Source organism: Micromesistius poutassou (assembly GCF_964030765.1).
Source record: "Micromesistius poutassou genome assembly, chromosome: 22".
NCBI classification, from domain to species: domain Eukaryota; kingdom Metazoa; phylum Chordata; class Actinopteri; order Gadiformes; family Gadidae; genus Micromesistius; species Micromesistius poutassou.
The window spans coordinates 3,780,257-3,798,153 of NC_140292.1; the positions used below are offsets into that span (position 1 = coordinate 3,780,257).

Genomic DNA, 17,897 nt, shown 5'->3' on the forward strand with positions numbered 1-17,897 from the left:
TCCGTAGCGGAAGTGTTACCGTAGAGTCGCGTTGCATTGTGGGAATCGTGTCACTGCCCCTTGGAAACATGGCGGACGCTTTTGGAGACGCGCTGTTCAGCGTGTTTGATGATGATAACGCTGCGTCTAGCAAAACGACACCCACTCCCCCCACAACAAATGCTGGGTAAACATTCGTTTCATTTAATTGAATTGTGTTTATTTGTATTAAGTTGAACTGGTTGTATTTTTGTAAGTTTCACTGGTCTTATTATTGCACGTTGAACCAGACTCCCAGAAGCCCAACCGGGGCATCATGCTTTGTACAACTTGACCAAGTAAACACCGCTAGAGACCGGAGACTGCCTGTTGATTAACAGGCCGATTTCCAACAACATTGATAGCGTTAGTGTTTTTTACGATCAAAACATTATCCTTTACAACCACTTTGATGAGTGGATGAACCACGTTGTGTCTCCAAACGCAACCAGTCCCACATGGTTCATTCAGTCCCACAGTTTGGAGAAACGACATTTACATGTTGATTATTAAATTGTAATCGTGCTGCCCTTCCATATCCACTTTTAGGCACATCTATGCCGTGTAGCTTCATATTTGTTTTCTCATCCTACAGTTCACACATAGATGGGGATGATGCCCCTCACGGCCGGGGCAAGAGGGAGGCGGACCAAGACGTCACGGAGGAGGTGGTCTACAGTAAAAAGTCTCGACATGATACTGCTGACGACAAGTGAGTTACATTTTGTGGAAAGCCTCAGATTTTGTGTGTGTGGAGGTGTGGCTGTGTGTATGTTATGTGGCAATTCATTTGGAAAAAAATGATGAACTGATAACGTTTTTTTTTTGTTTACCTCAGTATGACAGACTTTATGCCCCAGGTGAAGGTGGAGCAAGTTGATACTGTTGAAGGATGCAACCATGAGGTACAGAACCGTAATCAAACTGATATACCTTTTTTATAGCAAAAATTGATTTCATAATTCATACTCCATTCAATAAATGTTTTGCTTACAGGTGGCGCTCCAGGCCAGTGAAGAATACACACCCCTGAAACCTCGAGTTGGAAAAGCAGCAAAGGTATGCTGTCCTGAATGGAGTCGTCCTACTGGATGACATACTCTCCCGAATGCTGTCATCCGATTGGATGACAGACACACTCCTGAATGCTGTCATCTGATTGGATGACAGACATACTCCCGAATGCTGTCATATGATTGGATGACACAATATTCTGAACTTGGTCATCTGATTGGATATGGAGGAGACTTCCGCATTGTTGTGATCTTCTATTCTGTCTCTTGCAGGAATACCCTTTTATTCTGGATCCTTTCCAGCGCGAGGCCATCTTGTGCATTGACAACAATCAGTCTGTACTGGTTTCTGCTCACACCTCTGCTGGCAAGACCGTCTGTGCCGAGTGAGTGTTTCCTTAAATGTAACTTAATCAAAGTACAGATCAAATATTATAGTTGAGCTGAGGAGAGGCTCTAAACTGATCACCTGTTTGTATTGCTGGTGTCGCTCTTTTAATTGGCTTGGATTGGAACTCTGCACATATCTTTGGTTTAATAGTCAGAAATGAACGCTGGGTACGGTTTTATGACGGAGACAGAATTGCCACTGCCTAATCAGGTGGCGCAAAGAAACAAACATGAAACCTGCCTTCTCTACACATGAAGACTGCTGTCTCCAAACATGAAGCCTGCTGTCTCTAAACGTGAAGCCTGCTGTCTCCAAACATGAAGCCTGCCGTCTCCAAACATGTAACCTCCTGTGTCCCCGTCCTGCAGGTACGCTATAGCGTTGGCATTGAGGGAGAAGCAGAGGGTGATCTTCACCAGCCCCATCAAGGCCCTGTCCAACCAGAAGTACCGAGAGATGTACGAAGAGTTCCAGGACGTCGGTCTGATGACTGGTGACGTCACCATCAACCCCACTGCATCCTGCCTCGTCATGACGACAGAGGTATAGGACCCAACTTCCCACAACAGGAGTAAAGCTGAAATTATACTGCTTCAAATTGCCGACATGGTGCGCCACAGGTCTCTTTGCCAGTGCTATCATTTCTAATTCTGTGCGAGATATGAAGCTAATATGTGAAGCTACATCTTTGGGAAGTTGCACCTAACAGAGGGACACCACTTCTGTGTGCTACCCCAGTTGCAAAGAGACTGTCTAAGGATAAGTATAATTTGACCTTAAACGCAAATCCAACCCCCCCTGGTTGAGCTAGTCCCCGCCCCATAATGTGTTCTGCCAACGTTTTAATTTCCGGATGGGGCTATATTGCCTTTCAGGCTTTCATTGGCCAGACTGTTTCATTCAAAACGGCCAATAACAGGTAATTCATGCAATAGCATGTATGTACCCAAAGAGGGCAATTTGAGTCCATAAAAACATCTTATCCTACAACAACAATGACTGAAGAGCTGCTGTGTTTGGTCAGAAAAAAGCCGGGAGCGATCTAAAATCTACAGGGTCTTATAAAGAGGCAGGATAGAATCAGATATTCTTGGAGCATTCAATCACTATTAGCTGATGGATGACTAGGCCATCTAACCAAGTACAAATCCAATCAAATATAGCTCTTAAACTGACAACTTGTAACTGGAAATTTTGACCAGGATCAATCCATATCACTAATATGTAAGCCACTACTATCCCTTTAAATTGGAACTCAATTGTTTGTGTTTTAGAGTTAGAGTTTTCCTTTAAGGGAGCGAGCCAGTGGTGACATTGTCTTTTCTCCTCAGATCCTGAGGAGCATGCTGTACCGAGGCTCTGAGATCATGAGAGAGGTGGCCTGGGTGGTCTTTGACGAGATCCATTACATGAGAGACGCAGGTATGTATGTACTAAAACAAGATCAAGTCGGCTAGCAGTTCTGTGTAAACTGCAGCAGAGCTAAACGATATATGCATTTTTTTTGTGTTGCCTATGTAACCATCAGGCCTTTTTTGACGACCATCCCTTTTCTGTTTTTGTCAGAGCGCGGTGTGGTTTGGGAGGAGACCATCATCCTACTTCCTGACAATGTACATTACGTCTTCCTGTCCGCCACCATCCCCAACGCCAAGCAGTTTGCAGAGTGGATCTGCCACCTTCACAAGCAGGTCAGCTGGAAGGAGCCTCGCGAAGGATCACTCTTTCGCTGTGTGCGCCTTTTGGTAAATTGTGCATTCACAAATCAATGAATTGCATCATTCATTGAATCGTTCCTTTCCCATGTCTTATTTCGTAGCCTTGCCATGTGGTGTACACAGACTACCGCCCCACTCCCCTGCAGCACTACATCTTCCCAGCAGGGGGCGACGGACTCCATCTGGTGGTCGACGAGAACGTAAGCTCCTTTTGAAACCTGTGTGGCCTTAAGCTGGGGGATGTAAATATTTGTAATCAGGGGAAGAACCCATTGAAACCAAGTGTGCTACATATGTGTGTCATATGGTTCTAATCATATCCATTCACAATAAGCAGAAACTTTTTTATCAAAGTAGACCACCTATTGTGTTTGTCCTGCGACTATACTAGTGTGAAAGGGGGCTATTGTGGTCAATGTAACATTTTTAATGTCGATGACAGGATGACTGCGATTCTAAGTCAGGTGCGTTCCATGTGCTGTCCTCCAGGGGGACTTCAGAGAGGAGAACTTCAACACCGCCATGCAGGTGCTGAGAGACGCCGGAGACGCGGGAGGAGGCTCCGGAGGGGCCAAGTGGGACCCCAAGGGCCGCAAAGGCGGAACCAGAGGTGGGTCTGGCTAACCTCGCACCTGGGTTTCTGTGTTCCTCACATATATCCTGCATTCGGGTTGATAACCGCAAAGACAGGCAGATAGAAGTAGATCGCCTACTGGTAATGGACACCATTAGCCGCTGATCCGGTTGCCTGGCAGGCGTCAGGGACCTGAACATTTAATCGAGTTTCATGTTTCATGAGCAGCGAGGGAATGTTTAGGGTTCTTAGTGTGATGACTGAAATGTTACCTTTACGATGGGATGCCTCTTTCACGAGAGCAGTGTGTTAAAATGTTGACAGAATGACAAAGGAATTTTGATGCTTTTCTTAATATATTATTTTCCATTATCGTGATACACTTTCACCAGTTGAACCCCCCCCCCCCCCCCTAAGAAAATGTATGTGTGTTGTCTCTTGTTCCCCAGGTCCCTCCAATGTATTCAAAATAGTGAAGATGATCATGGAGAGGAACTTCCAGCCCGTTATCATCTTCAGCTTCAGCAAGAAGGAGTGCGAGGCCTACGCCCTGCAAGTGTCCAAGCTGGACTTCAACGGCGGTGAGAGAGCCGCGAGTCTTCAGTGTGGTTCTAGACCCGTTGGGTTCCTAAACCGCTGTTACGCTTTGGACACGGCACCACCCACCACGTCCTTTGGGCTGTAAAATAAGAAATCGTTCTCTATTGGTCATCAATATCGTATCCTCGTTGTCTTTAGATGGACCTAGATGGGATGAAAATTAATTAATCGCCAAGAAGTTAAATCGGCTGTTACAGCAGCTAAAATTGATAGTACATTGCAGATAAAGTAATAACAAGCTAAAATAAATAATTAAGAAATCAATGATCAAATGAACCGGAAAAGGCAAGCCACTCAGGAAGGGCGAGGTCTGTCTTAATTCTGTCTCAACAGTAATTGGCTAAGTGTGATGTTTTGGCGGAAGAGAATGAGCAGGATGTTTTCTGAAAGGTTAACACTTTTAGCAATGATAAGCGAGACCGATAGGAGAGGTTTCCTGGACTTCGGCATAATTAAGGACTTAATTTCTTTAAATTTTTCTTTCTCTCTCTCTTGAACGCACGCACAGAAATCAAATCACGGCAGTGCTCTACTCCTTATGAACCTTCATTGAACTGCTGTGTACAGAGCTTGTCAGCAATCATATAATTGCGTCATATATTGCGTATATTTGTAAGTACACAGTTGGTCGGACGGGAAGGCAGTTTTAACGCCAACTACCGCAGGTTTAACCGCCGTAGTGTAATACAGTGTATAACCTTTTAATACCGTATGTTTATACCAAGTCCCGGTTCCCTGTGTATTCCAAGGGCAGGGTGCTGTTGCTGCGTTTACAGACTCCCTCTCCTGTAATTTTGCCACACAGGAACCCCACTTATCTTCTGTTTCCTCCCCTCTACCTCTTTTTCCCCTCGTCTCTTCCTCTTTGCCCTTTTTATCTACGACTTTAACTGGATGACACACACAACCCCACCTCCCCCCGTCCCCGTCCCCCATCCCCTCACTTCCTGCCCAGCCCTGTGTAACACATCAGTTCTGGGCAGTGTCTGCAGGCCAGCCCTGCTCTGCTCTGCTTGGATTCAAGGGAGCGGCTGGTGCCACACTGACCCTGAGTGTCTGACACAGACAGACAGACAGACAGACAGACAGACAGACAGGTCAATGATGCACCAATGGGAAATGTTCGGCATTTCTGGGACACGTTTACACTTATTATTTTTGGCTTGCAATGCTTTGATGGCAATCAATGTCGTGAAGTCTCACAATGTCACATTCCGTACCTGCCTTGGGGCTACCATAATGTTTATCACTGAATCTGTAAGATAAAAGGCTTTTCTGTTTAGTATTTATGTGTTTTGAAACGCTTGTCTCAAAGCCAATTTGGATGTTTCCATTCCTGGGCTGCTGTGACAGTATCTAGTTAAGAAACGCATTGATTTGGTCCTCATCAAATACGCTTTAAAGGGCACACCATTCGGACCAGGTAGGGGTCAGAGGTCAGGTTGCTGGAACCCAACCCCAGTACATACGCTAGCCTCTACACCATCCTGGCCCTTGTGTAATCCTATGTCTGCTTGTTCTGTGTTGCAGAGGAGGAGAAGAAGCTGGTGGAGGAGGTGTTCAACAACGCCATCGACTGTCTGTCGGACGAGGACAAGAAACTACCGCAGGTCAGACCCCAGCCGCATGCCTCCGTTTTTACGGTTTCCTCTTTTTACTGGAGTCCACACCACCACACTGTTTAGCTTGAGCTGCCTATGGCGCTTCAGTGAGACGCTTGATTTCCACCATTTTTTGGTATTTTTTAAGACAAACACGTAATGGAAGTCAGAGCATAGAGGTTCAACATTGAACTATATATACACTTTAATGTTTAAATTCAAGGCGTGGTTCCAGACACTGTTTAGGCTACCCAGTCACGCTCCTTTTGAATTAACCTACACTATTGAAATGATGGCTGCCTCCCGTCAGACCTCACCCAAAAACGGATCCCCCCTTTTGACGGTTAAACCAGACGCCTTTGTTGCATTGTGTGTGCATTGTCCAGGTGGAACACGTGCTGCCTCTGCTGAAGCGGGGAATCGGCATTCACCACGGCGGCCTGCTGCCCATCCTGAAGGAGACCATCGAGATCCTGTTCGGAGAAGGCCTGCTTAAGGTGAGCATGACACCCCCTGATGAGGAGGAGGAGGGGGAAGCTGATGGGGTTGGCTCTAAAACAATCGGCACTACTTGGGCATTCCGGGGAAGGATACCTAGGACTTGGGGTGTACCGTGTTCTAGGTTTGAACCACAATGTCCAGTCATTTTCTTCTATTCTTTCAGGAGTGGTTTTGATAATAATAATAGACAAGTTAGAAAGAGTTAAAAATAAGGGTACATTCATTAAACATTCATTACCATTAGTTAATGCAGTGAAAAGCATTGACAAACATTTAGCTAATAGTATTCATGTTTTCTAATGCTGATCATGTTAAAGCTAATGGTGTTCATGTTTACCAAAGTATTATTTTAAACATGATTGAATAGGGTAAGGGTAATCTTAACCCTAACCCTAATGGTAACCCCAAGCCCTATCCTAATTCAATATGATAATGCTTATAACAGCATTAACTAATGTTCCTTCATGGTTAATAAATGTACCCTTATTATAAGGTGCAACATGGTTTCAGTTTAATGTCAATCTTTTACCATTCGGGAGTCCTTTCATGTGGTAAGGAATGCAGTACATTGTTCAGTGGCTGCATATGTTGCTGTGTGCTTCAGAATCAGGCCGCCACCAGAGTACAAATGTATAGTAAGGACTAAAGGATGGGATGGGGCGTGTCTAAATCCTGGTGTGTTCTTCCAATGTATCCCCAGGCCCTGTTCGCAACAGAAACCTTTGCAATGGGGATCAACATGCCGGCCCGCACTGTGCTTTTCACCAGCGCACGCAAGTTCGACGGAAAGAATCATCGCTTTGTACGTACGCATGCTTTCTCTCTCACACACACACACACACACACACACACACACACACACACACACACACACACACACACACACACACACACACACACACACACCATGAAACAGTAATTTCATTTTAGCAATTCCTCTTCTCTTACTCTTCACACATTGTTTATAAAAGGGCCTCTGAACAGTTCTCTGAGAGGAAGTCCACTGCCTGCCCCGCTGTCATAGCTTTATATGGCTACAGAGCCGGTGAGCTTACACAGCCACATAAACTGTATACATAAACAGCCACGTAGTGTTGATAAGTGCCAGGAGCACAGTGCAAGCTGCCATTGCTTAAAGAGACCCTTCATCTTTTGACGCATGCAACTTGCTGCAGCTTTTGCGCGCGCGCACATGCACACCGTTTGCCATAAAAGATGAAGGCGCAACAGCTGACGTGTCGCCCTGTGGGGAGAGAATGGAAGAGGGGAGAATAGAGAGAGGTTCATCAGGAACATCTGTTGCCCTTCACAGAGCCAAGCTCCACGCAGGCATTCCTCTCACACACACTCTCGCTCCTGCTTCCCACACACACTCGTGCTCTCTCTCTCTCTCTCTCTCTCTCTCTCTCTCGCTCTCGCTCTCTCTGGCTTCTTGCTCACTTCCAACACACAACTCCTAATTCCAAAACATCTCATTCCAGTGTGTATTCAACCTTTTAATAAATGGTTGGAAAATTTCAATACTATCAATGACATCATCAGTATTGTAATGTATTTACTGGTTAAAGATGTGGAATGAGGCTACAGAGAATACTGGCAGAACATCCCATATATTTTCTAATGTAATCAACATATTTTGAGAGCCTACGTAAAGAAAACGTACGTCAAAACGCAAAGAGCTGACGTAAAAGCAACACTCGTTAATCCTCCATTGTGAACCATCCAGATCACGTCCGGGGAGTACATCCAGATGTCCGGGAGGGCCGGCAGGAGAGGAATGGACGAGAGGGGGATCGTGATCTTCATGGTGGACGAGAAGATGAGCCCTGCCATTGGCAAACAGTTGCTCAAGGTACCGCGTCTACACCCCCCCCCCCCCCCCCTTTGCTGGCCATTGAGAGGACACTGGTGAAGTCACTGACAGAGAGCAGAATTTACATGTAAATAAATTGACAATTTATATGATGTAGGCCGAAAATGAGCTTCCCCTCTTTGAAAGACCAGCAGCCGCCACTGATCAAGTAATTTAAGGGACACTTTCATCCAAAGCAAGACTGAAACTAGCCACAACATGCAATGAGTATTCTTTCAGTCTTAAGTGAGTTTTAAGTGCTACAGAATCTATCCACTGCTTTGGATCTCTTATCAACACGATCAAGTCAATCGCATGCCCCACCCATCATGTCTCCGGTGTTCCTCTGTGCCACAGGGCTCGGCGGACCCCCTGAACAGCGCCTTCCACCTCACCTACAACATGGTGCTGAACCTGCTGCGCGTGGAGGAGATCAACCCCGAGTACATGCTGGAGAAGTCCTTCTACCAGTTCCAGCACTACAGGGCCCTGCCCGGCGTCCTGGAAAGTGAGTCTCTCCTCCTCCTCCTCCTCAGTGTAGTGGTTGGACTCCCCGGTCCACGGACCACCCTGTAGGCAACCCTGTAGGGATTTCTCCAACCCAGTGTTTTCAAAACTTGGAAGTTAAAGTCGCAAATGTGTGACACTTCAACCAGCTCGTAGCTTAAAATAACCCGGACGTCGCAGATGTTAATAATCAAAGGAAGGTATCATTACGTTCCTGCACATACAAACAGTTACTGTTTGAGCAAGTTACTTCTTATCATCTAGTGTGGTGCAATACGTGGACTGGGACTTTGTTTTTCCAGACCGTTGATTGAGTTAAAATTAGGTATGTCGAAACGGTTGTGATAAAAATGGAAGAGGTTGCAAAAAAGTTCCAGAACTATAAATGGGGTCACAGGTCATCAAAATGTTTTGCAACCCTGCTCCTACCCCTACCTGCTGCTTTATTGGCATGTGTATTTTATAATATATTTTAATTCACTGCCGGTCACTTTGGTTAGTTCTGCTCAATTTCTATGAAGAGCACAATCGTTGTGGTTTTGTCCCCGGCACAAGACTATAGATGGATCTTGACGCACTTATTCTCTGCATTGGTTGAGTTTCATGGATCAGTAGATTGTCATTTGATCCAGTACATTTAAATAATTCAGTTAGACAGTGGAAGTCCTTTCTCTCTCCCTCTGTTTAGGTTATCTGAGGTCAGCCAGCGTACCTCTGCCAATAGGGGTTGAGTAAAGGCCATATTCGTCTAACAGAACATGCTTTTTAGAAATTCAAAATATTTATCCAATCATCAATTGTACCATTATTTATAGTAATTCAAAATAATATAACAATTTTTAATAACATTTTTTGTCAACCAATCCATTTGAGAAGTCAAGAACCGTTTTGAGAACTTGACAAATCATCCATTCAGACAAAACATTGTGAGCCCTTGTGAAGTGAGTGCGGGCCAGCAGAATGAACTCCCCTTCACGTGCCCCCCCCCCCCCCCCCCCATGCAGAGGTGAAGATGCTGGAGGCGCAGTACCACGCCATCGACATCCCCAACGAGGAGAGCGTGGTCACCTACTTCAAGATCCGGCAGCAGCTGGCCAAGCTGGCCAAGGAGATCCAGGAGTTCGTCCACAAGCCCAAGTACTGCCTGCCCTTCTTGCAGCCGGGCCGACTCGTCAAGGTAGGCCTGACCTGGTGTGCAGCGCTCCCCCCCCTTACACACCGAGTGTGGGACGTTTGAAGTAGTGTCTGCACGCGTTGAATGACGTTTGGTTTGGAATATGTTGTTTGTTTCTATTGGGGTCGGCTTAGCTCAGGAGGTAGAGCGGGTAAACTGGAAGGTTGCTAGTCTGATCCCTGGCTTCTCCTAGCTGAGTGTCAACATGTCCCTGAGCAAGACTCCTGACGTGCTGGCTGCCGCCCTGCATGGTTAACTCCACTGTCAGTGTGTGAATGTGTGTATGAACCGTTGGAAGTGGCTTTGGATCAAAGCATCTGCTAAGTGCCCTAAAATGTAAATGTAAAAATTGTAAATATTGGATGGTTCTGTTTTGACGTTGATCAGGTGAAAAGCACCAAGGCTGACTTTGGTTGGGGCGTGGTAGTGAACTTCAACAAGAAGACAAACGTCAAGGTGAGCTGGTTTCTCTTGAGTGTTCCTGTTTGGCAAGCAGTGTGGAGAGCCAGTTGTTTGCCTTGGCACTTGCATTGGAAAAAGGAAGCAAACTCAACAATATGGAAATGAACAAACATTGCATTAACACGAGATGTATTTTAATTCTGTGACACGGTTACATTGTTTTCTGTTCTGTGACGCTAACGTTGTGGTCCTTCTCTCCATGCAGGCGGTTGCGGACGCTGACCCCCTGATCGTGGTGGAGGTCCTGCTCCACTGCAGTAAGGACAGCGTGAAGGACGCTGCCACAGAGGCTGCCACGCCCGCCGGCCCGGGGGAGACCGGGGAGATGCAGGTGGGCTCCCCATGCAACACACACACACACACAGTACACATTATAGACACGACTGTATCGGGAAGTTCATGGGAAGTCAATGGATATACAGACGGAAGGCTCTGGGTTCAAACCCTAACATTCAATGGATATACAGCCAGAAGGCTCTGGGTTCAAACCCTTCAATTCAATGGATGTACAGCCAGAAGGTTCTTGGTTCTAACCCTTACACTCAATGGATATACAGCCAGAAGGTTCTGGGTTCTAACCCTTACAGTCCATCTGTGGTGTTCTTTAGCAAGATGCCCCAACCCCTACCTGCTATTTTAAGTGTTGAATCCAGTCTCTCCACCATGTCTACGCAACCCCCCCGCCCCCCACCCACCCCATATCTGCTATCTATTTCACCACCTGCCCTCTTATCCATGTCCCCAACTCCCCTTTCATATCTACATCCCCACCTCTCTATCTATGTCACCACAACCCCTGCCGTTCACAGTGCTTAAACTAAACCCATCATCACAAGCTGAACTCCACCAGCTGCACTCGTCTATTCACAACAACGTTTTCCCTCTGATAAACACTTTCTAAACCACTCCACTTTATTTTTGAGCTCAACACAGTATTTACATGGCATAAGTGCTGATGGTCAAGTACCATTGATACAGGTCACGCTATCCTCTGGCTGGGGCTTGCAGGTCTCTCTTCGCCTCCCGCTTGACTACTCAATGGGGGACCGAGACCTGGACGGGTTTATATGACACCCCACAGACGACCTTGTGTTACACCAGGCATCCATCATGCCACAAAAGCCCCCTCCCTGACTTGAGGTGTTACCCAAAGCGCCGTTATGGATCCTCTATTATTCACCCGTTTACACGCCCTGATTGGATTCCTAGTAGTCACAAGCTTCTGCTGTTACACTGCCAACATTTAATATGAATGCGCTTTCCAAGTACACCTCCTGTCTGGAGATGACCTTCTGTCTCTTAAGGTCGAACCTGACACTCATTTCCCTGCTGGATTCAATCCCCGCCGTTCCTCAGCCCTATCTTTTTATAAGCATCCTTGTGCTCAAGTCCCGGTCCCTTCTTTCCTCTTGACTGAACTGTAGGCCCTGTTAGCTAAAAGCTAAACGACTGTGTTTGTTATGTGATTGTTCCAGGTGGTGCCAGTGCTGCTGCACCTCCTGACCTCCATCAGCTCAGTGCGTCTCTACATCCCCAAAGACCTGAGGCCCTATGACAACCGACAGCTCATGCTCAAGTCCATACAGGTACCAGCAAAGAAACCTTTATCACAAGAGACAGATGTAAAGAAAATGTGTATTGTGTGTTGGCTGTATTGGCTTGGCTGCTCTCTAAATTGGTGCATCTGCTAATCATTCTTTTCATTTCTTATTTCTTTCTTTCTTCCTACCCCTGCTCCCGCTTAGGAAGTGAAGAAGCGCTTCCCGGACGGCGTTCCCGTGCTGGACCCCGTGGACGACATGGGTATCAAAGACCCGGGGCTGAAGAAGGTGATCCAGAAGGTGGAGGCCTTCGAGCACCGCATGTACTCCCACCCGCTCCACAGCGACCCCAACCTGGAGTCGGCCTACTCGCTGTGTGAGAGGAAAGCCTTGGTGAGCCACCATTCCCAACGTCCTATAATAATAATATTAATCATAATATCCTGTGCCTAGCTTAACATCTTGCCAAAGGACTACAGTTGAAAATGAACCTGTTGGCTAACACTGGCACATTTACAGGAATGTAGATTAATGTTCACTGTCCTTTTTAAATAAATTAATTAAATGAAATGCATTTAATTCGAAGGCGCCTTTCTCGGCACTCAAGGACACCGTACAAAGGTGCACAAGAGTCATTAAAAAGAAACGACAATAAGATAAAGAAAAAATAATAACAATAGTAAGAGACAGAGCAATTGGCATCAGGTGGAACAGGCTGTTTTAAACAGATGTGTTTTGAGTTGTGATTTGAAATGGGGGAATGAATCGATGTTTCTGAGTCAGGGGTGGTAATGAATTCCAGAGACATGGAGCAGAGTGGCTGAATGCTCTGTACCCCATGGTGGTGAGACGGGCAGAGGGGACAGACAGGTGTACGGAGGGAGTGGGAACATGGAGGTGGTCGGACAGATATGGGGGGGGGCCCTTACGTAGGCCCTTCTGACACCCTGGTCAGCGTTATCGTTTACTGCGGTTCACATGGGTGTTGTCATGGCAATGTGTCGGCCCCCACACTCGCAGGTAGAGGGTGCTGTGTCCAGGTACGCCATGTGTAAAGAATAAACGTGGCAGGTGGACTTCAGCAACTCCGTATCGAAGGTCACGGATATGAACAATTATAAAGGGGAACCAAGTGTGAATGTATAAAGATCATAATCGCAAAACAGTTACCCGGTCAACGGTAATCTCCAACAGCTAACTGCAGCTGTATAACTTGTCCATCAAATACCTAGTATATGGAGTGGGATATTAGCGAGGACAACTCAGTGTTGTAGTGATTAGAGGTGAAGGTTTAAACAGATAATGTGCTTAGTTGCGGTCAGATCAGTGTTCTCTTCTTGTTTTTACGGGAGGCAATTGAAGGATCAGGGCAGTGACCTAGATGGGAATGATCTATTCAAGAGGGCTTTGTTGGCGTGGACTAAAAACATTGCCAAAGCAAGTGAAGGGAACAGTTGATCGATTAATTTTAAATCCATTAAATACATAATCCTTCAGATAGATCATGCATTGTAAGAAAAAGGTAATCCTCTTTATATAGCCTTAAGTTGGGCAATTTATTTTTAGAAGCATTTTGTTCACTCTTTTAAATCCCAACAGCAATCAAAAAATCTAATGTTCTGACAAAAGAAAAGAGGGTATCTGTGGCTGTCCCAGGCCTGTAATAAGCCCCTTGCAATAAGCCCCTTGCCCCTTGCTAGTCACATGTTTTGGGGTCGGGGCTTAGGAACAATGCCTAAAGGGAGGGCTAGGATTTTTAACAGTTGGATGCTTAATAAATCTGACTTACTCTCCCTCATTTTCTTTTGTTGCCTTCCCTCCATTTAATAATACAACTTGGGTTGCATTCTCCATTGTCACATATCCCGATTACATTCACCTTCTCATTAAGCCGCCGCTTTTAGCACAAGCGCTTTACAAGGGAGGCTAAGAACAGTGAGAAGCCTTCAATCAACAGTGGAAAGAAGTTAGTGCTGCACAACCTAGTCGAAGAAAACTGTAGCAGGTGCAGAAGGGCCAAAGGACATTATCTAGTTGAATGAATGTTCATGGTGACGGTGTAAGTGCACATCATGACGAGTGCCTTCTAAACGTCCCACTCCTTGTCATGTTGAAACCGGTCAGATCGCGGCGGACGTGCGCACGGCCAAGCAGGAGCTGAAGAAGGCGCGCACGGTGCTGCAGATGGACAAGCTCAAGTGCCGAAAGCGCGTGCTGCGGCGGCTGGGCTTCGCCGGGCCCTCGGACGTCATCGAGATGAAGGGCCGCGTGGCCTGTGAGATCAGCAGGTAGGAGGAGGCGGCCAGACGCCCGTCCATTATTCAGGCTGGATGGCCTGAGGGGTTGGAGGTGTTGAACAGGCATCTCTGCCTCGTAAAGGAAGACACCTGATTATTTAGTTAGTTTTAGCTTTGACAGGTGATATTCAAACTTTTGCACAAATCAGTTTATAGTTTATACACTGACTTCCTTACACTAGACAATAATAATAACCTCCATAAACTAGACAATAACTTCCTTAATTTAGACAATAACTTCCTTAAACTAGACAATAACTTGCATATAAGAGTTCTTGATCAGTCCATTGGGGCGTAGAACCAAGTGTTACACTGTGTCAAGTTGAGGGCTGCGTTTGTATTTATATGGCTTTAAAAAGTCACCTGTGTGTGTGTGTGTGTGTGTGTGTGTGTGTTCGTTCCAGTGCTGACGAGCTGCTCCTCACAGAGATGATCTTCAATGGCCTGTTCAACGACCTGACGGCCGAGCAGGCCACCTCTCTGCTGTCCTGCTTCGTCTTCCAGGAGAACGTACGCACACGTCACACTCCCTCTCCCACACACATGGATAGATGTACATATAGAGATAGATGGATATAAAACCCTCTTTTCCTATTTTCACACAGTTGGGCTCTAAATTGCATGTTTTTTTCTGCTTAACAAAATCAGAATCTTTGTCTCGCATAATGAAGGGGTCCTGGTTAAAGGCCTTTTGGCTCCATGTCTGTCCATCTGTCTCTTGTATAGCTGAGATCACCAGCTCGTACCGTCCAACTTTCACTTTTTCTCTTCCCCTAATTGTAAACCTTCTCTCTCTGTTGGTTCACCTGTCTCATATTTCATCAGCAAAAAGAACCCATGCAGCTGTCAGGTGTGTGTGTGTGTGTGTGTGTGTGTGTGTGTGTGTGTGTGTGTGTGTGTGTGTGTGTGTGTGTGTGTGTGTGTGTGTGTGTGTGTGTGTGTGTGTGTGTGTGTGTGTGTGTGTGTGTGTGAGCTGTCACTGGAAATACATTGGCAACTGCTCTTTGTGAAGCAGTAAACCAAACACTGTCTCACTCTTGAAAAATAAGCTATAATAAACTAACTCTACCAAGATCCCCCCCCCAATCTCCCACGGGACTTGTACACACAGCTTGTACATTACAGCATGTTGGGCCTGTTTCAGCCACATCCAACATCCACTTTGCTAAGAAAGTTTGCATCACTGACGAAGTATTTGGCGTTAATTTATGGCATCAAAGTAGTAACTGGTGCATACTGTAATGCAGTGTCCTGTTCTGGTCAGGCCGGAGGACAATGTGGGTATGTAGACAGATGGCTAGGTTATCGGATGTACAGAGAATTCTTAACAAATACATCAAAAATGCTTCTTAAATATATTGCCCTTAAAAGGTAAGCCTATCAGACATGTCTCATGGAAAGGGATTATATGATTCCAACAAAGATGTCAATCTTTTTATTTTCCCCTCACTATTTCAGGCTAGTGAGATGCCAAAACTGACTGAACAGCTGGCTGGGCCCCTGAGACAGATGCAGGTAAGACTGGAAAACACATTCAAACACACTCTGGACTCTATTGCTTAGCACTTCATTAATCATTAAATAATCAAACCAAGAGTGTTACTATCAAATGTGGTGCATAACAAGTCATTCTGTGCAGTGAAATTGTTTGGACAAGGTCAGATGACAGTTTGTCTGTACTGAACGTCTGTCAGGACTGATTGTCTGTACCGTGTATTGATCAGGACTGATTGTCTGTACTGTGCGTTGGTCAGTGCTGATTGTCTGTACTGTGTGTTGGTCAGTACTATATATTGGTCTGTACTGTGTATTGGTCAGTGCTGACTGTCTGTACAGTGCGTTGGTCTGTACTGTGTATTGGTCAGTGCTGACTGTCTGTCCTGTGCGTTGGTCAGGAGTGTGCGAAGCGCATCGCCAAGGTGTCTGCGGACGCCAAGCTGGAGGTGGACGAGGAGACGTACCTGAACCAGTTCAAGCCCCACCTGATGGACGTGGTGTACACCTGGGCCAACGGCGCCTCCTTCGCCCAGATCTGCAAGATGACCGACGTGTTCGAGGGTTCGTCGTCCTTTGCCAAACTGTTGTCGTGCCACCAGTGGCTGCCGTGTAGCGGAGCTCATGTCATGAAGCTAAAAGAAATGTCTATACCAATAGTGTGGTTCTGGCTGTAAGGCCCTGCGAGGCATATGAGAAGGGACGTTCGACGTCATTCCTTTCTATTGTATCCAGTCATCCATCCAGTGATGGTAGTCGTAATGCATGCAGGGGTTATGTATGAAATAACTTAATTAAGGAGTTCTGCATGAGTGAGTACTGTGTTTTGGAGTAATGCATGAAGGCCAAGCAATATTGGTCTAAACATGATAATGAGTAATAATGTATGAGGGAGTACTGTATGAAACTGAATTAAGGAGTAATATATGAAGGAGTAAGGTATGAAGGAGTAACGCCTGACCCCCTCCCACCCCTGCAGGCAGCATCATCCGTTGCATGCGGCGCCTGGAGGAGGTGCTGAGACAGATGTGCTCCGCAGCCAAGGCCATCGGCAACACAGAGCTGGAGAACAAGTTCGCAGAAGGTAGGACGTGTGTGTGTGTGAGTGAGAGAGACGGTTCAGTGGTTTAGCAGATGCTCCTCTCCATCGAGGGGGTCCTGTACGGGGAGACTGAGGACGTTGGACTCGATCGACCCCAATATTAATTTATACTATACTAAATGGATAAAGAACATGTTTTTTAATCTTATTTTTTTATATTGAATGTTTTTTCAGTGATCTTTCATAGTGGTTCCTCTTTAGAGTAGAGTACTTGAGTGTTTTAGAGGAAGCGCTCAACATATGTTGTCTCAAATGTTGTGTTATGTTACACACCGCAGTAAAACCGTCCCGCTTGTGTGTTTGCAGGAATAACAAAGATCAAACGGGACATTGTGTTCGCTGCCAGTCTCTACCTGTGATCACCTGACGTCTCCCAGACACTGAGGAGTTCACCCAAACCGACGGGATCCGTTTTGTATTGTCTGTCCCGTTTTTTGTGGTTTTTTTTACCTTTCCAAAGCGTAAGAGGAGGCTAAACATGAGCCCCAGTGACCGCCTCTCGCCTCGTCTCCATTTGGTTACGACAGAGGATCATCTCACTGAGTGGAGCTCGTTAACGGGAACCACTTCCCCTCTGAAACGCAGCCCTGCGGTGGAAGACGTTGCATTGATTCCCATTTTAATTTCACCAAAACGTACCGAGTTCCCCCTAGGTGTTATTCAAAAAACATGACATGCAGTTTTTTCTGTTCCTTTTTTTTGTTTAATTTTATTTGTCTTCATGTTAATAAGCAAAATGTCTGGGTTGTTTTTTTTTGGTTGTTCAACATGCAGAACATCAATATTTGTACATATTTGTAACGCCTCTTCATTAAAAACAAAAGAATCAGTTGACATACAAAAGTGGATGTATTTTTCTTTGTCTTTTGCTCTGCACATTACATCTACACAAGTTTAAACATGACATTTCTATATAGTACTGAGATCCAGAGTTCTGCACTAGCAGCAGTAGCAGCATTCCAGCTAAGGCAACACGGAACACAAAAACCACAACATCCTTCCTCCTTACTTTGTCCAAAGGGGGAATTTTTTTTTCCTTAAACGTTTTAAGG

At 45.8% G+C, this 17,897-nt stretch overlaps 1 protein-coding gene across 1 annotated transcript; it reads left to right on the top strand.

Annotated features, from left to right (window-relative positions):
- The first annotated feature begins 55 nt into the window (after positions 1–55).
- mtrex (Mtr4 exosome RNA helicase) lies at positions 56–17,289 on the top strand. Its single transcript, XM_084486763.1, has 27 exons — positions 56–166; positions 614–730; positions 857–923; positions 1,015–1,077; positions 1,305–1,417; positions 1,791–1,965; positions 2,754–2,844; positions 2,989–3,113; positions 3,242–3,340; positions 3,630–3,750; positions 4,164–4,295; positions 5,845–5,924; positions 6,302–6,412; positions 7,117–7,218; positions 8,143–8,268; positions 8,626–8,776; positions 9,780–9,952; positions 10,337–10,405; positions 10,617–10,742; positions 11,887–11,997; positions 12,157–12,345; positions 14,077–14,240; positions 14,654–14,759; positions 15,708–15,764; positions 16,145–16,307; positions 16,723–16,827; positions 17,152–17,289. The coding sequence occupies exons 1-27, from the start codon at positions 69–71 to the stop codon at positions 17,202–17,204; spliced, it is 3,087 nt and encodes a 1,028-aa protein (XP_084342889.1). The 5' UTR covers positions 56–68; the 3' UTR covers positions 17,205–17,289.
- The last annotated feature ends 608 nt before the right edge of the window (positions 17,290–17,897 follow it).